We start from the raw sequence: 23,806 nt of genomic DNA on the forward strand, positions 1-23,806 counted from the left end.
CAGTCAGTCACAGCGATTGTCGCGTCGCAATTTCTCTATTGTTTTTGAAGTACAATGAAGTACTCAGATAAAATAGGAGTCGGCTGGAGTTAGCATATGAATAAAGTGGACAAAAGACCCCTTCTGTCCATAGCGAAATTTTATTAATTGTGCTTTGTGATAGGGCTGTGCGCGCTCGAGCTGAATTTTCATCAGAAATCGTTAATGAAATAGTCATATGGATGGACGATCGTTTTTTATATACGCTGTGTGTTTATCAACAAAACTCATCATTATAAAAATGGGGTGCGGGTGACCAATTTTACGGAGATTTATTTAAGTGTGGCACAACTTGAATCATAGATTACATAGAGGTAGATGTAGAACGTAGGTCTGCATCGGTATCGCAACTGACAGGCTAACTATAACGTCCCGTTTGAGGAAGACACACAATTTTATAAACCATAGAACATTAAAACAAGGATATTATTTTAAACGAGTAGTCGTAAATCCTTTTTCCTTAACCAAAATATCCGCCCAACAAACAACATTTTCATCAGAGCACCTTTGTGCGGAACTCCGCACCGATTCATGCAGATGCAGCATATATTATTCAAAACGAAGTAAGGAAACATGACCAGTAAAATTCAATTTTAATATTGCATCGTATCTAGTGAGAGATTGAATTTTGATACGTCTCGTATGCGTCCCAGAGATTCGCCCCTGCGGCCGCCATTGAGCGTCGCCCGGGCGTAGTGCACATTGCAACGATACAGACACGTACTGTGCAAAAATGTTGTATATGTAGTATTTTTTTGCGTTTTTTTGTTTGTTTTTTTTGGAGTTGTATTACAGTTGCAGGGTTTGGTAGGTGAGGTGCTATTGTGAAATAGTTTTGGAAGAAGTGTACTCGGATATTTGAACTGACTGTTACATAGTATTAATTTATGAACGTAGACTGTAATTTTTTATTGAAGGTAATTTTTTATCTATACTAATATTATAAAGAGGAAAACTTTGTTTGTTTGTTTGGTTGTAATGGATAAACTCAAAAACTACTGGACCGATTTTAAATATTCTTTCACTATTAGAAAGCTATATTATCTGTGAGTAACATAGGCTATATTTTATCCCGGTGCGGGCAGTAGCTCCCACGGGACGCGGGTGAAACCGCGGGAAAACGGCTCGTAGGAGATAAAAAACAACGTTTGCGATTCCATGTAGTTTAAATAGGTTCATCATTGAAATTATTATGGTGGCTTATGCCGTTAACATATCAAATACGAGCCGTTTTCCCACGGTTTCACCCGCGTCCCGTGGGAGCTACTGCCCGCACCGGGATAAAATATAGCCTATGTTACTCACAGATAATATAGCTTTCTAATAGTGAAAGAATATTTAAAATCGGTCCAGTAGTTTTTGAGTTTATCCATTTCAACCAAACAAACAAACAAACAAACAAAGTTTTCCTCTTTATAATATTAGTATAGATAACAAGTACCAACTATGATTTAATGTGTATTATATCACGTTGATATACAAAATCAGACTGAAAATAATGATTTCATACATTATTGAACTATAATATTGACCCAACAGTAACAGTCCGACACACTATGCGATTCACCACCGGCTTTGCAGAAATCATAAAGGCGAGAGATCAAACGACGGCCGGTCTTTTTGACCCCGATAACGAAATGATACTCTCCACCGGGCGGACTCACGAGGACCTCGTCTGCCGAATTAGCAAGTATTGTCTGATTTCATGTGTAGATCTTTGAGATGGTGTTACATTTCATGTACAAATTGGTACATATTGTCAAAGATATTGAGATCGAGGATGTCAATCGTCCAAGTTTCTGTGTAAGACAGAATTTTCTTTTCGGTTATTTTTGGTTGTTATGTCCTGTTAACATTTTTAGTGATGTTAATACATTTTCTTAAACGGCTTTCGAAACTCTTATCAGCTCATGAATACATACATAAGTGTATGAGATTAATAGAGTGAAGGCACGCGGCGCAGCGGCCGACAAGGCCGGCTCCATGTCAAGTTCGGAGCCACCTCGTACAGCGCAAAGCGGCGCTACTGTAACAATAATGGCTCGGCCCCCATTGTTTGGGCCCGTGGCACATTACGCTTTTGTCTCTGCCCTCTCCCGTTCCTCACAATGCGGCCAGGAAACAAGTGAGCCTTTATTTCGCCTCTTTTTGTCTCGGAGTATCGCTGCTTATTGTCTTCATTCGATTGTTCGGGCCTCTTCAGAGGGCACATTGTTGTGGACTCCGTCGTTAGTGCTGAGTTGGCGGATGTGCAATGTTCTAAGTGTCGTTTGAATTTTAATACGACGGAAAGTGTGGTAGGTTGGGAGCTCGCTTTGTGATAGTGTCTTGTCTCGTTCATTGACACGGTAGCCGTGCTCTCCTTCATGTGGTTTGTACGTGGAGGTATCCAGTATTGTTTTCGGAAGCTAGTTCCTGCACCTATATATGTTCAATATGCTTTGCACACGTAGGGATTATCAATGTTCAAGCCATCAATGTAATTTAAAAGAAGAGTATTTTCAGGACCAGTGGAATTTACACAAATTAGAACATCTGCAAGATCAGCCTGTTGTTCGGTGAAATACAGCAACGACCACCCAATAGGAACTCAATAAGAAATAATCTCATAGGCCTAAGTTTATGCTGAATGGAAATGCTACAGATTGGTAAAACTTACTTACTAACATATTAATTAACTAGCTAACACATATTGAACAAACATTTCAAAATTATAGAGACCGTTCAAAATACTACAGTGCGAAATGCATTTCAGGAATAAATACAAAATGTTCATGATGCAGAAACGGCGTTTTCCAATTTCCGATGCATCTGCCGTTGAAATAATGTCACAGCTACTGTGAACAATACAAAAAATATAATTTATTCCACAGATATTACTTGTACAAAATAAGTTCAGTGAAAATGTATTGTAGATAGGAAGTTTAAAGCATTTCTGGGAAACGAATAGTCTTATGAAACATCAAACTGACCAAAACCTACTAAAACGTGATCTCTGATTATTTAATAGAATATAATGTAAGATACCTTAAACAAATATTGTAATAGAGATTCCTACTGTTCGAAATAAATGAAGATTTAATTCGTCGACACCGGTTTTCATTTTCCGTTGCAAGCCGTTCCGTTTACACCTTCCTTACGCGTTGGCCTCTAAACCGCTGAAACTTTGATGACATCCTTTTACCTCGATTATATTTCTATAATAGAAAGAGGCATGTATATTGATCATATCGATATCCAGCCGTGTTTATCTGCAAATGATACAAGCTCAAGCTCCTCTAGTTAGCATTGTTCGCGGCTCCATTGTGCGACTCGCTTTGTTCAGGCACGCTCCGTTTTTTCCTTTTCGCCTTCGAAACGGCGCTGAAAAACTAAGGGCCGCACTACAAGGGTTGAGGTGTAGCTCTGTGTTTACATTATCAGGGTTTTGTCTTGTTTTAAGGAGGTTGCAATAAAATGTGGGTTGTGTTTGTTCTTTTGGTGTAGTGAATTGAAATTTATTTTCCCAGGATATTCAGCTCTACTCTTTCAAATCTTGATTTTCTGTGTGACGTCATTAGTGATTGTTGACCGTTTTTCTTAGTTTCGGTCTACTATTTTCTAAATCCGAGAAGAAGGCAGTAAAATTTTCATTAAAGAGTACTTTCACAGCCTGCCCATTAAAAGGCTGACCACAACAATACCTACTTTACACACACGCCACAAAACATAATCCCTTCTATGAATCCTTTGGATTTGGTATCCGACATCCGTACAACACAGCGGCGTATGAATAGACACTGTTGAAATATTCTCTAACATTGTGAGTTCTTTACAAAATCGCCTACACTCGTGTGTCGCCTCGAAACACCATTCATATTTCCCGCGTTTTCCATACACAATATTACGACTTTGTGAGGCGGCGCGCGCTTCTCAAGTCTCCAAATATAGTCCATTGACGAGCTGCGAGCAAACTCGCTATAGCGAATTAACACTATTCATGGGAAGTTTTGAAAGAGGACTACTCTCATACAATTTGGTCGCATTCATAAAGATTCACTCCTTAGCTAGCTCGATGAATAGATTTATGAAACGTTTTATACAAGAATATGCTATCCGAGAATAATTTCGACGTTTGTTGTCGTTTGTTTTTTATGTTGTGAAGCAATTATGAGTTAAATTACGGCGCTATTAGCTGGCCCTCTAGTAGATGAGGCAAGGAACAATTACGTTGGCGACAATAGTTCGCATTGTGAGGCTATCGTACTAGAAACAGTTGTTCCAGGCGCTGGTAAAAGAATGCTCGGTGGAGCGGCGTGAAACAAAAGCTGGTCCAATTGTGTTACCAGCCACCCGCTTTTTGTGTCCCGCCAAATAGGAAAATGAGTTGAATGGGAAATTCTTTGGAAACTGGTTTTACTTTAGTTGCTTAATATTTTTATACTGTAGAGGTACGTGAAAACTATTTAGGGAAACTTTTTCGCGGTTATTATGTGAATGTAGTTGTTCTGCAGATGACTAGTATTTTCGTTGCCTGTCTTTGGTCGACCGCTGCATGGTCTGCGTAATTTAACACTGAATTTTATGAAAGTCCACAACAGTATCCTGCAAACTAATCGAATGGTAATTTTTCTCTTATTAGAAGAGCCTGCCTAGGGAAAAAACAGACGAAATATGTTTAGATATTAATCAGTTTCTGTATATTCACACAAGAAATAAAATAAACTACACAAACGGCTTATACCTACTACTAATCAATGTAGTCTAGACGTAAATCTTAAAATCGATCTCAAAGCAGAACAGCGCCACTTCATACCATGCATTAATGAACTAAAACAGTATATGAAAGAGCTTCCTATCATTCCACCATAATATATTAATAAAAGTCACAAACAGACCTTTCAGCCATCTTCCAGACCGCCACTGAATGGTGTTAATTTACTACTGAATTGCCAACTCCCGAGTGTGAGATTTCAATGGAAGATTCGGTCGACATCACAAGCACGAAATTCTATATGGAAAATGTGGAAATATAAATAGAGGCTGCAAAAAGCGACTCGAAAGGAGGGTGATTTTCTAAAGGCTTCAGCCGTTTTCAATGGACCACTGTTTAACATTACTCATTGAGCGATACCTATTTTCTGATTCCTATTCAAAATATACGAGAGACTCCTTGTAAAAACAGGTACTCTCACGTAAAAAGGCAATAGGGAACTTTTAAACATCTTCACTCGCCAAGAAACTCGGTTTTGTTCTTCTATTTCAAAGTGAAGTCTTACTTACATTAAAAAGAAGTTCAGAACAATAGTTCTGGCTGGAAAGAAAATAGCCTGTTCAGATGCTATTCAACTGTCAAAGAGTCTAAGTTGAAAGAGGTTGTTTATTGAAAAAAATATAATAAAGAGTTTTTAATGCGTGTTGTTTGATTTCTTGGTCTGTATCTTATACGTCAGGCATGTCATTGTCATCCTCTAGATGTAACACTGTAAATTACTATTTACAAAATCAATAATTAGTGAAATGGTCATTTAAATCTATGGCATAATATTCGGATGAAAACGTAAACCAAACAGCAACTTTTGTAGAAATGAGAATGTTTTATACTCTTTACAAAACCCATGGAACTTGAGTGTAAGATACGAATTCTTGGAAACATTGGTCAACTATGACATTTACTTTAAAGAAGCTACCTAGCAGTGCTCCTTCAGTTGTACCATCGTACGAGGCCAGAGAACTGCGCTCAAGATGGTGGCTTAAAGCAACATTCTTCATTGTAATCTTAGTTATTCAAGTAAGCTTTTTACTTTTCTACTTCTGGAAATATGGGACCTCGGGCGATAAACTGTACTGTCCTAATTTGACTTTATACAATTTATAATATAATTTCTGTGTAATAAGATAATTTATATAAAAAGATGTTTATTAACTTAATTATTGGTCATTGTTATACAATAAAAATATGTTCTTGTCACGTTATTTCGTATATTACTTTTCGTTATAATCTTTGGCATATACCTATACTTATTTATTATGAATAACAGATCAATAAATCTATACCTAATATTTACCGTTTCTCTATAAGGTTACTGCCTGCATAGATAGGAAGGTACGTAATTCAGTTAGGAACACGCAACTTACAGCGAAAAAATTAATCGCACAGCCTTTTCTGCGCAACGCGACTCAAAGGATTTCGATAAGATCCAAGAAGCAAGAAGGCAGGTAATAACAGGAATATGGCATATGATGTATTACGTTACGTTACAGCCTTTTTATCGTACCACTGCTGGGCACAGGCCTCCTCTCACACGGAGAAGGTTTGAACGTTAATCACCAAGCTCAATGCGGGTTTGTGATTTCAGACTTAATAGTCCAGTAGATGTTTTCCTCCACCTTTTTATCAGCCTTTGTTGTCCAAGATACAAACTTAGAAAAGTTGCATTGGTACTTGCCTGACCTGGAATCGAACCCACGCACTTATACTTGAGAGGTTGGTTCTTTACCTTTTGACTTATATATCTGATATAAGTAAAGTATGACATCAAGAAAAATCTTCAACGATCCTATCATTCATTGTCTGCGAATTCACCTCACGCTCGTGTGAAGAACATATTTCGAGTCAAATGAGTGACTATGCCCTAATGAGTGCGTCAAAAAATAACCGGCTCATGAATGTCAATAGGATGAAGATGTGGCTGGCAATCAGCGCCCCGCGGCTTTCAATTTCACTCTATTCACATATTTTGCTCAACTGTATAGTGTACAGTACTCTGTATACGTTGATTTTGGTTCAGTAGGTTTAATTCAATAAAGGTTGAACTAGGAAGTTGGAAAATTCAGGCTAGCATATTTGTATCGAGATGGGGTCTCAAAACGATAATTTTAACCACTTCACTGTCCATGATGCAGACACATAAGTTAAACAATCGGTGTGTATCACATATGACTCATGGGACAGGGAAGTTATTAAATTATAATTTTAACTGTTTATTAACAGTTACCTATATGTATAAGCAACTTCAGGAATTTCTTCAAAAAGCACGGCTTACCCTTTGTAATATTGATTCGAATTTCGTTCAATTTTGAGTTATTATAGTTATGCCTTATAGTTCGCTTCTTAATCAAGTATATAAATGTAGTAAGTGAAAAGTGTCACCCTTAACGAGTTACGTAAATTTATGCCAAGCAAAAGCTATTTATTAAAGTGTACATAACACCCTATTGTTTTGCAGATGCATATCTATCATAAATATCAGTGGCTGTATCGGCCCACCTATTCAACAATGAAAATATTATAAAGCAACAAAGGCGCCACAATCCCGTCTTTATTTTACACCGTAGAACATCGGTCCGTGGAATTCGTAATTTCTTTGATTCCCGCCTATTGTGCGACTGATAAAAGAGACACTTTTCAGTTGCTCCCGTCTGAATGAATACACCCATTATGGCTACACAAAAGTGGATATTCCAAACAAAAACATCATTGCCGCGGTTATTACGGCGCGTAAAAAACAATTCAGACTATATTCCATTATGATTTCGAACAATGTAGTTGGTAAAATTGTATTTTGTCGCGAATAATGTTGGATCGACGAGGCGCCAGGATTTATTGTCGCTGTTAAAATTTATTCTATATTTTTTATAAAAGAGATTGGTGGATCGTGACGTAATGATTTATTTCAGTTTATTTATTGTTCTCCCTATTTGTTTCCTGGAATCCTGAAAAGCTGGGCTAGGGATCTCAGAATGAGGAACGATGTCTAAGGGTGATGTCACACCTGAATCGGAGGTGCAGCGGCTGAAATAGCATTTTATTTATGTTTTTGGTGCTAAAGAATTGCTATTTATTCCTTTTCGTTTAGAGATTGAATTAAACTTTAGATAGATATTTAAGGTAAACGCGGGTGAAGTCGTCATGCCCCAATAGTCGTCAATTAATCTAAAAACATTTATTATTTTTTTCTACTGAACTTAAAATGGGCCGGTTTATATGTAAACATATTGTTGATATTATATTGCACAATTGAAATAACAATACGGGGTTTTAACAGTCACGGCTTCTAAGATATGTTATTTTAAACGTGTGTGCTCTAACAAAATCGTTTTTTCGTGAAGTTCAGCTGTCAAAAGTGAAACTCAGCACGTGGTTTTGTGTTTTGATTTACATAAATCCAGTGGGTTCTGTGGTATGTTTCTTTGTTTAATTAGATAGTTAAGTTTATTTGCTAACGATGTAATATGCAATTTGGAATACTTTTAACATAGAAGATATATTTTTTTAATGTGACATCTATTGGTACTTTAAAACTCCGATTTGACCCAAAACCCGTCAATTTTACAATTATTATTATGTAAAAAACTGGTAAGTGAATGGGTACACCTACTGGATTCTAAGTTTTTTTACTACATTGTTACATGGTGTTTGTTACATTGGTAAGTTATTTTTACATATTTCCTAAGTGCCTCAATCACTTTGGAAATATGTGCAGTGAGAAGGGAATTTGGATTCCCTCAGCACATGGATATAACAAGTAGCATTATAAACATTAAAATATAGTTCCGGCTTTGCTCGGTCCTAAAATTGAAATCTAGACCTGAATCCATTCGTGTCCACAACTAAAAACAGACATCAGAAAAGAACTAGTTACGCCATCTAGCGGAGGTTTTAGTGAACTATTGCAGAGCTTTTCGACGTCAGCGCCATCTGTTGAGCAGTTGCAATGTTCATCGGAAGTAAAGCTTACTCACTGAATAAGCAGATGGCGCTGCGTTGAATCTGGGGAAAATGAAACGCCGCCTTTTTCTTTCTACGCTCCGCAGCGGAATTCACGATGTTCACTCTGCTTGAAAGATGGCGTTTAAACTGAGGCGGTCGTCCATTTTGTAAATAGACATTGTTTACCGCTAATCTAGATAGCGAGTGCGAACTGTCTAAGGACAGCATGCTAATATTATATTACTTTTATCAAGCTCAATACATTTATCCATCCCATTTATCATTTAATTTTCCTTTATTGATAAGGTTTTCCCCTTTTATTAGTAAGCAAGAAAGTACCAAAAGGATTCATAGGTTTTATTATGTTATTATGTTAATTTTAATGCAGTATCAGTTTTTATTATCAGTGTGATAACGTTTATTACACGGTCATCGTGTGTCATACTTAAAATAAGTACCTATGTATCAATGAATGATTAACATAAAAACAATTCAAATTAATGACTTTATTAGTTTTTTTTTAACACAAGAAGTCGAGGTCATAATTTTTTTGCATATTATTTGACTTCCCTTTTTTTACCAAAATATTCTTTGAAGTGATTAAATAGAAAATAATTAATTCCACACTTGGGACCTTTTCTGTTCCTTGTTTTTGTAAATTTGTTTGGACCTGAAAAGAAAACTACTGTTCGTTTACAGTCTTTCTTAGTATGTATAAATACATACCTAAATATTTTGTATAGATTTTGATATTTTTCTAAAATAAGACCCTGAAAAAAAAAAACAGTGTCTGCAGCACGTTGTAGGTCTGCACCTAGAGCTAAGTGTTTATATCTCTATTTCCGTTTTTTAGTACCTTTCGTTTCTAAATAATCTACTTAAGTTTAAATAATAAAGACGAAGGGTTCCGTATCATTATTTATAAAACCGCATCTACCTGTTGCCTATTGTATCTATCGAATAAAAATTAGCAAAAAAAATCACGTTTGTAGTATGGGAGCCCCCCAAAATATTCATTTCTAGTTTTCAGTATTTGTTGATATAGCGGCAACAGATAATAGGTACATCATCTGTGAAAATTTCTACTCTCTAACTACCTATCACGGTTCATGAGATACAGCCTGGTGACGGACGGACGGACGGACGGACCGAAGAGCGAAAACAATAGGGTCCCGTTTCACCCTTTGGGTACGGAACCGAAAACGAAACGGAATTTAACTATAGTGCACTTATAAAGTAGCGGCGTAAGGGTGGGGGGGGGGGAGGCGGTCCGCCCCGGGGGTGCATGTGTGAGTTAGAGTTCTCAAAAAATAACAATTAAAAAAAAATATTTTAGTGGATATTTCTAAGCTATTTAGGCGCTATTTGTAAGAGGAGGTGGAGGACTTTGGTGTCCCAAATCTCAATAAATTTTGAGCTCGCTCGCAGCTGCTTCAATTTCCGGTCGTCTTTTTTTTTACTTTTTACTTTAACTTGTCTGAGTGTTCCAAAACTCAAAAATTTCGCGCTCGCGCCTTACACTTGACAGTAATTTTCTCTAATCTCTTTAGATATCTTCTTGCGTCACAAGTATCAAAACTTACTCGCCCTTCTTCACTTTACAGTGCTTTTTTCAAACTTTTTTGGAAACTTCTGTGTTTAAAAACTTAAAAATTTCGCGCTCGCTGCGCTCGCGCCTTACACTTTACAGTAGTTTGCTCTGAAGTCTTTACATATCTCTTTGCGTCCCAAAATTCTAAAATTTCGCGCTCGCTTCGCTTGCGCCTTCTTCACTTTACGGTGCTTTTTTCAATCTTTTTTGGAGCTTCTGTGTTTAAAAACTCAAAAATTTCGCGCTCGCTACGCTCGCGGGTTCTTCACTTTACGGTGCGTTTTTCAAACTTGTTTGGGTACTTTTGTGTTAATTCTGTATGTTTTTTTTACTACGTGATTATATTTTGTCGTTTTTTTTTGGGGCGGGGGGGGGGGAGAGGGGTGCTCAATAAGTAGTTCAAAATTGAATCGCAATAGCAGTTTTAACCATATCGGGCATTCTGCTATTGCTATTGATTCGTTGTGATTCGTATGAGATGTGAATCGTATGACCCTAGGTAAAATTTGTAGAATCGCGCCTCAGATTATCCACGTGCGATTCTCGAACGGGAACAAAGAGATATCGGTAGTAATGACATGGTCCGAAGCTTAGGTCCGAAGGTTCTCATTTCGAGGCTGTAATCTAGTCGGAGCCGGAACTAAAGAAAGACAAAACAAAAACTTTTCACAAAAAAATAAATCGACTTCAATAATTTACATAATTTAAAACCAAAGTTCAGCCAAACGTGATATAATGGCGCACGTACCTACATTACATATTTTACAGGTCAAAGTGAGAACCTTCTTTTTCGTAGTTAGTAGGTAAAGAGCCAACCTCTCGTGTATGAGGGAGTGGGTTCGATTCCAGGTCAGGCAAGTACCAATACAACTTAAATTTTAAGTTTGTATGTACTTTCTGAGTACCTACCTATATCTTGGACACCAATCACTGTGTTTTGGATGGCACGTTAAACTGTAGGTCCCGGCTGTCATTGAACATCTTTGGCAGTCGTTAGGAGTAGTCAAAAACCAGGGGCCCGATTCTCCTAATTTTACGATTCACGTTCGACTCGATTCGACTGAGATCCGATCCCGACTCGATTACGATTGAAGCATTCCGCTATTTTTTTCTTTGAAATAAACGTTTTTATCCTTTTCTGTCATTCAATAATGAATCATTTTGTCTGCAAATGATTTACGATTGCAAAATGATTGTACAGTAAACTACCGTATACCTAGACCAAAATTACCAAAATAGCAGACCAATCGCACACCAATCAAATGTCAATCGAATACGATTGGTCTTTTATTAGTAGCAGATTGCCCGATATGGTTAAAACTGCTATTGCGATCATATTGCGATTCGATTTCTATTCGATTTTGACATTATTAACTTAGGAGAATCGGGCCCCAGTAAGTCTGACACCAGGGCCCCGATTCTCCTAAGTTAATAATGTCAAAATCGAATAGAAATCGAATCGCAATATGATTTTGGTCTATACGGTAGTTTGCTGTACAATCATTCTGCAATCGTAAATCATTTGCAGACAAAATGATTCATTATTGAATGACAGAAAAGGATAAAAAGGCTTATTTCAAAGAAAAAATAGCGGAATGCCACATACGCTTCAATCTTAATCGAGTCGGGATTGGATCTCAGTCGAATCGAGTCGAACGTCAATCGAAGGTCGCTTAAGTAAAATTAGGAGAATCGGGCCCCAGTCTAACCATGGGGTATCGGGTTGCCCGGGTAACTGGGTTGAGGAGTCGCTCCTTGTTGAACACTGGTAGGTACCTACTAAGTTGAATCCGGTTAGACTGGAAGCCGACCCCAACATAGTTGGGAAAAAGGCTAGGAGCATGATGGTTAAAATATTAAGCCGCGGCTTTTTTGGGCATAGAAAATACAAATTCTACTTTTCATTATGATGCTTTAAACGATGGTGGCAAAGATCAACTAGTATAGATCTTAGTCATTTAAGCATCATCCTTTGTGCTAAAAATATAGATAGGTAGGTAAGTTACTCGGGTCATTAACATTTTACTAGCATACAACCTTGATGCGACCGCTTTTTTCTTTATTTGGACTTCGTTTCTATTTGCGGAATGCCGAAAAAATATACAGATTAGATATTATAATCATCTCTTTATACTTTTTATTAACTACTCAAGAATCTGGTGATATCTGGCTGTTTTTGCCACTCTAGTACCAGTAAGTAGGTAGGTACATACCTACGTTGGGGTTATCGCGGACAGATTACGGATTACGTACACAGAGATCAATCAATAAAAACGAAATACGCAAACACTAACATATACCTACCTATAAGTAGACACTTAGACATTGCACCTCATTTAGAATAATTATTAACCAATGCACTGATTGCAGCGGAATATTCCAACATCACACTTTCAGGGCCATATTTCACAAAAATGGTGTAGCAAAGCAATCATGGAACGGAATGACGTAAGCTCTAATAAAATGTAAACAAACCACATTATCTTTACTCGCTGGCAAACAATAACATGTAATACATAAGTAGGAAAAATGTTCAAGCATTTTAATTTATGTAAACCAATTCGTAAACATGATTTCGTCGTCATTGTGTCTCTAATTTCTGCTTGTTGGCTATACGCCTGAAAATACATGTTTACGTCAAGAAACGTGACCAACTTTATTAGTAGCTGGGTAGCTTGTCTCTGGCAAAATTATATCACATGCAGGAATAAAAAATAACAGTTATTTTAATTTTGTACAGTCATTACACAAAGTGCTATTTGTAGCTGAACGTGGGCGTTTGTGATGATAAACACTTGAGGAATATTCGGGAGAATTTACTTTGTTCTACAGATTTCGAAGTAAAACAACGAGTTACATATAAAAATATTTTATTAAAAACATTTTGGTAACATTTAATAAGAACACTTAGGTAAAAATAAATCGACCTCAAAATCATTTCAAAAGAACAGCCTGGACTGGAAGTTCACGGAGGAAGCCGGAACAGCAAAAACTAAAATAAATAAAAACAATGATAACACTCTAGGCAGAGACATGTCTAATTGACAACCAGAATTAAGGCATCGCAAGAATAATTATTTAAGTACGATAAAATACCTACGTCTATTATTATAATTACAACAAATAAACGCCTAGATTGTAACGTTCAGTTGTGTATGCGCCGCGCCGTCCCGCCGGTGACCGCGGGCGGGCGCGGGCGGCGGCGCGCGACCCTGTACAAGTCTCTTGGCAGGGACTTACATCGAGTATTATTGCCACTAACATTATTCACTTCATTCACGAGACATTTGCTTGCCACTACGCCGTAATTATACACTACTAAATACTAAAACATCCCAATTATACAAAGCTATGTTAAAATTTTACCTAACTATATAATAATATTAACATCTTCGGCTAATTTTGATACTAGAATGATATAACATCATCTCATATTGTACTCTTAACATTACGCTGGATTATAAATTATAAGTGAGGAATAAAACATGTTACACATAATATTGCAAGCATTACTGAGATTGTGCACGTTACGTGATTTCACTAAAGTAACAGTAATTGAAAACTTAGTGTAAGAAAGGAAGATTGCTTATACTGAAGTTGACAAAGGAGTAGCGGGCTGAGCCCTTACAAACAGCTACGATAAAGGAACAGTCATAAAGATTAAATTACGAGCATTGGCACTTTCAATATTAAATCTTAATTACACTCTCGAAATAGCACTGCATATCAATAACCAACTTAAAAACTAAATTCAGATCAGTCATTTATGATATCACATCAAAATAAACAGGGAAATACATAATATGTGATTATCGATTGGATATACTATATCATATATATTATATTTTTTCAAAAGAGGTATTAATTTTCTTAAGGGTTACTAAAAATATTGAGCTCTGCGCCGCGCGCGACGCACTATATCACCATAATACGAGAACAACATTGAACCAATAAGTTTTGGTACTTGGAGTTCATCTCCGAGTTAATCTATTTCGCTAAACCTACATAATGCTTATCAGATATACGTAATACCCACACGACGCGCACCGCCGCCGCCCAGGCGCCCGCGGACAGGCCCCCAGGCTTTGGCAGCACGCGTCAGGCAAAAAACCCTTCATCCTTATACAATTTTCATTATAAAAATACTGTCATTTGACTACAGTTCAATGAGAAAAAAATATTTATCATATGAATGAACAATAGATATAATACAACATATAGGTAATATTATGTATAATATCATGTATAATGATTTGACTAAAACAAAATAAAATGCATAAAATTGAAATGATTAAAACATTGTAAAATCATTTGAAGACACATAGTAATGGAAGGTACTAAATTGATATTTTAGAAAATTTTGTTAAATAAATAGCACAACAACCAAAATATTTGGCAATGTGGATTAAATAAACATTAACAACTACTACCCTCGGCTGCTAACTTAAACAAAACTGGAATGCAAATATTGCATCGCACCTCGGCCTCTCTTGTTGTCGCGCCGCGCGGGAGCCACTCGGCCGGCCCAGGGACTACTAAACTTAAGGAGACATTCACAACAAGAGCTAGTCTATTAAACTGTGCGTATCGCTCCAAATACTTTCCTTTGAACTACATTCGATTGCAGCTTTGTCATATAAGTTACAACTAAAAATAATCTGAATGCAACATTTGATTTTAAAATAACCAATAACAACCATTTTGTGAGTCCGTGTGACTGAGGATATAGCACACTAGGCAAATGAAGCCACCCCTGAACATTGATATATTTATTTATTCGCCAACAGTACGTTAAGGGGCGGCTTCCTACAAAGGCAATAAAGAATGTGTATCACTGTTAGCTGCATTCTGAGATCCATGCTATATGTTCAGTCATTACCCACTGAATCATAAATACGTAAATAAATATTTGTAAAACATCAACTACTTGCTTAAGTTTTGTGTTCATAGCCCAGTTAATTGATTACAGACAAAACAGAAATGAAAGCTTGTGGATTTCTATCGACGTTAAGTAGACATTTGAAATGCAATGTGAGCTTAAACTGTTTGGGAGGTGAACTTCTATGCTGCTAAACTATTTGTTTGGAGAAATCAATGCGCGCATGTTGGTCCCTTCCAAAATATTTGCAAACCTTTAAGCAAACTTCATAAGATGTAAAGAAAATTTTGAAAACTACATACTGTATTGTCTCATATCAACATTTTTTTATAAAAATAACTTTGTGGGAAATATGTCAACATTATTGTGTACAAATACTCCAGTTCCAATTTAAAGCTGATCACAACATAGCAGAACTAAAGTTGCACAAAAGGACAGTATCAATTATTCGTTATAGTTAGTATGTTATATATTACTTACATGTAATTGAAGAGACTCACACTATTAAATATCTTGACTAAATTAAGAGACCACGAATATTACATTTATATATGCACGTACATAGAGATATTGCCAGTCTGTTAACGACACTTACTATAATTTCACTAGTAGCCCAGCATCTGGGCATATCAATGACTCAAACGTTTTAAAACGGTCTGTAACAACTACTAATACCTTAGAATATCTAATCACTGCATTAATTTGTGATGATATGCACTGATAACCCATTTTGACTATGTTCCACATGGGCTCATCATTATAATAATTACAAATGAGTTGTTCAAAGCTTTATAGTTGAGTTGATAAGAAGTTGATTTTAGGGTAATGTGTCAAGATCGTATCCTCTAGATTATATGTCATCACTATTATTATGTAATGCTCGGACGGTAAATCCAACAATCATCATAATTACATCTTAAAATTAATCTACAGCTTGGCTTTAAATTCGTGCCTATCTCGTCAAAATCGTAAATTTAAATAACATCCGAGAAGCAGCCTTTTGGTTTAAACAATGACGATCCTATTGATAAATGACTGTGGAATATATCTAAATTATCTCCTAGAGACTAAAGAATATTATAAAACAATATTTAAATAATAACTATTACATGTAATGGTGGGAAATAACTCATTATGGTATCATAAGTGTAAATGTCTATAATTTAAATATTGCTTTAAGAGTAATTGGACACAAAATCCTGGGGTTGAGTTACACCCTTTGTATTTTATACTAATCAATATAAATTGTATGCTCAACAATTTATAGTTAATATAATATTCTTTGGATAACAAATCATTAACATTTCTAAGAGGAACTAAGTGTAGCATAATATATTACTATAATGATAGAGTTTAATTTGTTGATGGAATATAGAATTAAGTTTTGATCCAATTTTGTCTTTTCCATTGACTGGGACCTAGAAATGCTGTTTTTTGGAATAAATCTGGAAATATTTATGGCATTGCAAGTCCGTAGTATTAATTAAGCCTATCTTTATCACACAATTAAATAAGTTAAAAACAAAAAACGAAGTCATGTATCGTTACGCATTCCATTCACAGAATTTGTCAAAAATTGTCTTGTTTAAATTAAGATCACAGTATTAAGTCACGTTTTAAAATGTAACTCTACGAATGCGCGCAACGATAGCCACATACATATTCCACAGTCATCCGTAGAACTGGACCACAACAGGCAAGCATATAAACAAACTATATTATAGGAAAGTGTCACAGAACCAATGGCTTTACTTCAAGTAAAGGAACTTTGAATTTTTTGTCAGTCATGGCAAAACATTTCATGCTTATCTGATAACAAATTATTAAAATAGAATGTAAAAACTTAAGTCAAAAAGATAACATGAGCAAAATAAAACTTCATCTCTTGTCATTTCTATGAAAAATATCAAGTTGTCACAAAAATGAATTCCATGAAACTCATGAAATAAAGTCATGGTTCAGCAATTAATGGTTCCGAGCACCACCAAGTGACAGTTAGAGTTAGGAGAAGTTGATATGCACCCTGATGTGTTCCAGTCATACCCACTTAACTTCGTTTGTTCAGGATTTATGCTGACTCATAGTCACGTCACTCCGTGGCGGCTACGACCCATGAGAAGCCACAGAGGCGGCAAGAGTCCTTTACGTACTGTGTGCGGGTTCCGTAAGGGCCCAACCGGTGATACTGGGAGCGGTTGGCGAAGAACAGCGCCGGGTTGTTAGGCGGCAGCACAGTGGGCCGATAGTTCCACCGCTGGTCCGTAAGATTACCCATCAAGTTTAAGATGTCGCGTCCTCCATACGAGATTTTGACATCATCGGCTTTCTTCTCCTTAGGACGAGGCTGCGGCTGCACCACGGGCTCGAATATTTTCTGGAAATAGAGTACACATTGACATAACAATAACAATATCACTCTATTCTATAGCCGCGCTTTGTCTGCAGGCGGAGTTAACTCCCGTTGCACACATCTAAGTTGCAAAATCGTTGGCAACAACATAACGGCAGTAGACATTTAGTTCTAACTATTCATGTAGAATATAAACAAATCGCACTTGTTCACACAAAAATGTAAATCATGTAACCTATGCCTTTAAAATCTTTCCATTATCACAGGTCGATAATGTACACAACATTGATAGCGTAACAGAGACATTCGCCATTACGGAATATTATGAAAATAGAGAGGTCAAGGCCAGGACGAATGCAAACAAAATAGTGCGAAAATATTCACTCACCTTCTCAGTTGTTTGAGGACTAGACGGCAGGGAGTCGCTGTTTACAGATTCTGATTTGAGCGACCCCAGCGACCCGATACCGCTAGATTCACTGGAGACTGACGGACTCGGGCTCGACTGCGACTGAGACAGGCCCGCTATGTCTATGATATGCCCGAACGAACTAAACGAGTTAAAATTTTCTGTCTCCAGGCCTGCCAGAGGTAGTGCAACGCTCAAAGCCATGTCTGGAACGGAAAATCACGTTTGTATTGTAATTACACGCGCATAAACTCAACTGCGTGTGAACACTATTAGCTATGTTGACAGAATCTAACCAACGCGCCAAACTGTTACGGTGTTATGATCACACAACACGAGAAATAACTCACCACTCACCTTTGACAAGAATTATAATAAATAATCTCAAAATCACACTGTATGCAACGAGTAAAGCAATAATTACCGAAAAGCGTAATCCCAAAAAGCTCAAGCCTCGATGTAGTTGAAAAAGATCGAACATTTATGAAGTGAAGCTAGCTGCAATCGCGAGTTTGCGTGTGCGTGATGTCGTCGAGCGCGAACCGGAAATAGCTCTGTCGGTAAAGTAGTTTACTACGCAGCAATAAAATCTTTTGATAAGCATTTATTGGAGTATTGAAGAACCTTAAAATTAATTAATTATTTTTCGGTGATTATCGAATCAATATTTTCCTTAAAATCAACGAAACTTTCTATAGTTTACCTTAAAAGTAAGAATACGTTTCATTGACGACAGCGCCATCTATGATAACATGAAGAAGTTCGTGCGCAGAACCAATCTCACGTTGTGAATTTACTCACCGCTAGGTGGCAGCACGTCAGCTTTGGTTTGACGCGTTTTAGCTAGGTCCGGCTTTTGCTCACAGGTGGCGCTTTGGCATACGCATGTTGCAATGCTGGGGCTTGGGTCAGTTTTGGAAAAAAGGAAAACATCCGCAATGAAAACCTCCTTTTTGGAAGTCAGTAAAAAAAAACCTAATATCGTTTGATTTTGAAAATTTTATGAAGTTACATACAAATACTGATTCTCAGCTGAATCCAGTAGGGAAGCCTATCCCAAAATAGAAAATAGGTAGTCTCGAGAGATGATGATGTGGTTACATTACATAGGTACATAGATTAGGTACATACCGACTACCTTACTGTCTATCTCATAACGTCAACTACCACAATGTAAAGTTATTTTTTGTCAATAAACATTTTTTTACTATGTAAAGGATTCACCATTTATGTAGAAGATTTTGATATAAAACATAATTACTTAGGTACTTTAAAAAAAATGATATTATTCATAGTTTTCCCTTTTGCTCCTTCTGGAGACCGTTTGTGGACCAGCACGATCTACAATATCACTTTACTCAGATGAAAAGCCTGTAGGTACTTAAGTGTAAACTTTCCTCGATAAATTGGCTATGTTTGTAGGTAATGTGTGTATATTTATTTATTTATTGCAAAAATGTATACAGTTACAGAAATACATCCTTATCCTAGGTATACATTACCCTGTTAGGGCGCAGCAAATTAACTTAAAACTATCTCAACACAACATATATATACCTACTGTTTAATTCTTCTTACATCTAAAAGGACAATAATTATAGTTATTTATTTACATTACAATTGTGACTTAATAATTAAATACATACATAAATATGTATATATATATATTACATTTATATCTACTTACCTGATAGTGAAATAGTTTTTCAAATAGGAATATTAAATCTTGAAAACAATCTCTTCAGCCTTTATGAATCACCGACTTGTAGGTATTACTAAGTGCAGATATAGGTACTTACTTATGTAATTCCGTTATTTTTATAATCCGAAATACACATCAGGTTTCAGTTAATAGGTAAGAATGCGTGATGGAATAATACCAAAGTGGACTTAGTTACTATAAACTTCTTAAAGAACAAGCGATTATGATTAAACTAAGCAATCATAAATATATTTTATGTAGGTAGGTACATGACCCAAATAAGGCCTGCGAAATTTTTATAGATAATGCATATTACAACTTGCAAGTTTATAATAAAATGCACTACTTAATGGTTTGAATTTTTTTTTACATGTGGATTAAAGAAGAAAGCATGAGACTGAAGAAAAATAATTAAAATGTTATTTTGGGCATATTGGGAACCGTATAAACCCAAAAATAAACAACACACACTTGAACTTCCTATTTCATAAGAAAACATGACCGTGACGATTATTGGTATTGCTAATTAACTAGCTTCTTCCAACTTAAAAAAAAGAAACCTAGGACGGTACCGTTTTTTTTTAATCGCCCATGTGAATCCGAAGAAGGTATTACTAATAATGCTAAATACAAAAAATTAAGACTTGGTAACGAATTTTACAGGCAGCACTAGCGTAAAAAGCAGTTCTGTACCATTTTACCGTATTTTCCTTCTACCCAAATCCATTGAGCCGTTTTTTGAGGAAGAAGCTCTTAATCTATGTTTTATCATGCTAATAAAAGCAAACATTAAGGTTTTAATACAAGTGATAACCTATTTTCAAAAACCTTTAAAGGTTTTATATTACAAATTGGGACATGACCCATGCATAAAAAAATAGAATATACCGGTACATAGTTGTTTGTCATTCGCGAAGAGATGGCTAACGTTAGGTACATACCTACTTGTGAAATGACGGCAGTTGATGAGATGGCTAACGTTAGGTACATACCTACTTGTGAAATGACGGCAGTTGAAGAGTAGGTACCTAGGTATATATATGGACTATCCTAAAGAAAATTCGGTCAATCTATTTAAGAGGTGCGGTACAACAGCCATAGATCAGTCAAACTCTTTTCTTCAGGGATAAAAATTACTGGTATTGTTTTTAATTTTTTGTGCACACACTCAATAAAGAAAGAAGACAGGAAATAAATAATTTACAAAGGTATGGTTAGATATAATTTAAATCCAACTCAAACTTTACAAAAGAATCAATTTTATGTGCTCAAAAATACTCCAAAATAACCTGTGATTGTTTTCAAGAAGTACTTACCTTAATAAGGGAATGATATTTTTTTATAAGTCACTAGCTTATGCTCGCGGTTTCACCCGCGTCCCAGATAGTGACAAAAACTCCTATATCCTTCTCCCGAGTCTAAGCTACCTCCCCTCTAATTTTCAGCTTAAACGGTTCAGCCATTCTTGAGTTATAAAAAACACGCTTTTACCTATAAATGCACGTAAAAAGGTCTATTAAAAAAAAACTTTTTTAACAAATCCAACCACAGCTATGATACGATGTTCCGTCATGAAGTTCCAGGTCATATAGGTATTTCGGCTCCATCATCAGATCAATTCGACTGTATCAAATTATGTAGGTATTGTATTGTCACCAGAACTACATTAACTAAAGATTGACCTAATAAAAGTAAAAAGTCAATTCACTAGAACTAGAATGTAAAATTCCTGAAAAAAGAGTATCATGTATCATGCAATTCATAGGCAGGAAAAATCTATAGAAGGGATAGTGGAAAGCACATAGGTACTTAAGGTATTAAAACGAATATTTCAGTTCATTTTATTTACTCAGCAAGGTTTATAATTTATAATTCACACTTACAACCTTTTTACTTAATGGTTCTTTGTTAATGGTTGCATTTACTTTATAGACACGCATAGGTAAACAACTTTTCAGGTCATTTAGAATTAAGTAGGTATTGAAACTCTATTGAATAAAATTTTGATGCAGCACATAAAATTACAAGGCACTTTTTATTTCATCCGTTTCCTTTATTTTATCACGCAGGTAAAATATTCTGAAAGCAGTAAATCTTCCTCAGTAAAAACGTATTTATTAGGCCATCTAATCCTCAGGTTTGCAAACCTCTTCAATACATACTTAGGTACTTATCTCTAAATTCCTTTTGTAATAAATAATTTTCGTGGGCGCTTTCCATCATTTTATTTATGTTGACGAAATAGAAAATCAATATTAGCCTCTTATTTCATTGATAGGTTTAAAAGATCACTCTCAAATGAGCCTTAGAATTTCTCAGGCTAATTGGTGTAAGCCGATGTACAAGTGCCATTATATCGAGAGAGCAAGGCGTACGGATCGCTATTGAGCGGGCACTTGGATCCGCGGCGAGCGGCGATACGCGCCTAATTGCTCCAAATCGGGTGCTTATGATTTGTAAATATTCTTATATCGGCACTTAGGAGCGTCCGTTCAATAAATATAATAGTAAACATGAGTGCAAATGGCCGTGCGGGCGGCGAGCGGGCGGCGGGCGGGCGCGGCGCGTGGCCACGGCGGGGCCGCGCGGTATCGATTCGCGCCGTGCGACACACTGTATCTATCCTCTCATCGATGCCCGTTCGCTGGCCTCACAAAGAAAGAGATAGGTTTCGCCGACTTTGATCCTTTTGTTTTTGGGCAGCGTCCGGCGATGCGGGCGGGGGCTGAAAAATGTGAAGGGGCGCTGATTGGCCGGCCGGGCCCCGCCCCCGCGCGAGCCTCGCTAGCGCTAAAGCCTCCGACTCAGTTCAAGGGCGGTTGCCGCGACGCACGCCGATTTGTTTGGGTTCCCGGCTATTTATAAACTTAATAAAAAGCTCAGTCCTGACCACGGACGGACAGCTGGCACGCTTGCACTCTCTCTATTTCTTTTGCCCTTTTTTGCCTTAGTATAATTAATTGAAAGCACTTGCGTCTGGCCTTGTCTATGTAGAGTCAGCATTATTTCTTAGGTATGCATCTATGTAGGTATGTTCAGGAAAACGTGGAAAATCACATCTGATCGGTAATAAGCATAACATAATAAATTTAAGAATTAACTTAAAGAGAAAGGTAGATTAATTATAATTATCACGCATCAAAGAGTGGCGATCAACAACTTTGTTGAATGAAACCAATTTATTTATATTGAGAAAATAAGGAAAATTGGGAGTTAAAGATTTTATTTTGTAGTTTCATTTTCCTCACGACCAAATGTTGAAACAGGTTAAGCTTTATTTAATGGTTCATAATAAACATCCGTCTTACATAATATAGCAAGAATTGTTTTTCTTGGTACGATAGTTTTTCATCTATGGGTATTTATATTCTGTCTGTCTTTTTCGTCTGACATTTTGTTTGTCTGAGTCTCATTTCTAAGGATGCCTCGGTGACTCGGATAGATAATAAATAATCCTCTATTACTTTATTGTTGTAATACAGGCCCTAGGAAACATAGCTATATCTGACAAAAATTGAAATAATCTTCCTGAATAAAGATTTAGTTTAATTTTACACAACAAAAAAAAAATTGAAAACTCCTTGATGGCGTCACCTGTTTATTCAGATGAATATATTTTCCATCCTTATACTTACAATGAACACGGAATAGTGATATCTAGATATTAGCCAAGTTTCCCCCAAATTCGTTTAATACATTTTACAGGTAAGTATTTCAAAGATTGACAAAGAAATAAGTATTCATCTTCCGATAGGTCGGAATTATCAATCAAAAGCCATCATCAGCCCGTTATTTAAACAAACATGATAATGTAACAATAGCTTGGATAAAAAAATGCTCATACATTAAGTAGTGTAGTTGTATGAGTGTATGAGCACAGATTATATAATAGTATGAGTGAGTTGAAATATAGGCTCGACTCATTTTTATGTACAGTTAGAGCTAACCTTCAGGTCATTGGTTTGTATGCCGGGTTGTAACACGGTGATAAGATGTAGCGGGTATATATGTAAATAATAACTTGTTAAGAGTAAAATACTTATAATAAGGAGCTAAGCTTTTGGGCTTTGATTTGTGGCTCTAGAAAAGTGATAGCTTAGATCTTATTTTAGATTTGTGCTCATATTTGTAAATAAAATCTCTT

General features: G+C 36.4%; 1 protein-coding gene and 1 long non-coding RNA gene across 3 annotated transcripts in view; one reads left to right on the forward strand and one right to left on the reverse strand.

Moving 5' to 3' along the window:
* The window catches only part of LOC124645691, a 270,852-nt gene that overhangs the window by 20,945 nt on the left and 226,101 nt on the right, over window positions 1–23,806 (forward strand). The window lies entirely within an intron of this gene.
* On the reverse strand, window positions 13,176–18,480 carry LOC124645690. Of its 2 annotated transcripts, none has more exons than XM_047185541.1 (3): window positions 18,385–18,480; window positions 17,940–18,166; window positions 13,176–17,575 (listed from the first exon to the last, which is right to left on the reverse strand). In XM_047185541.1, the coding sequence occupies exons 2-3, from the start codon at window positions 18,162–18,164 to the stop codon at window positions 17,291–17,293; spliced, it is 510 nt and encodes a 169-aa protein (XP_047041497.1). In that variant the 5' UTR covers window positions 18,165–18,166; window positions 18,385–18,480; the 3' UTR covers window positions 13,176–17,290. The 2 variants fall into 2 exon arrangements, with proteins under 2 accessions (XP_047041497.1, XP_047041496.1); XM_047185540.1 differs by having other exon boundaries at window positions 18,318–18,441.

The sequence above is a fragment of the Helicoverpa zea genome, chromosome 3 (genome assembly GCF_022581195.2).
Source record: "Helicoverpa zea isolate HzStark_Cry1AcR chromosome 3, ilHelZeax1.1, whole genome shotgun sequence".
In the NCBI taxonomy this organism is placed as follows: Eukaryota; Metazoa; Arthropoda; class Insecta; order Lepidoptera; family Noctuidae; genus Helicoverpa; species Helicoverpa zea.

What these genes read in the sequence shown, in the direction of transcription:
- LOC124645690 (XM_047185540.1), bottom strand. Translation starts at nt 18,441, where the DNA reads ATGTTCGATCTTTTTCAACTACATCGAGGCTTGAGCTTTTTGGGATTA. An exon ending in TATTATAATTCTTGTCAAAG is followed by an intron (nt 18,167 to 18,317) that starts GTGAGTGGTGAG and finishes TTTCCGTTCCAG; the next exon opens with ACATGGCTTTGAGCGTTGCA. An exon ending in GTCCTCAAACAACTGAGAAG is followed by an intron (nt 17,576 to 17,939) that starts GTGAGTGAATAT and finishes CTCTATTTCCAG; the next exon opens with AAAATATTCGAGCCCGTGGT.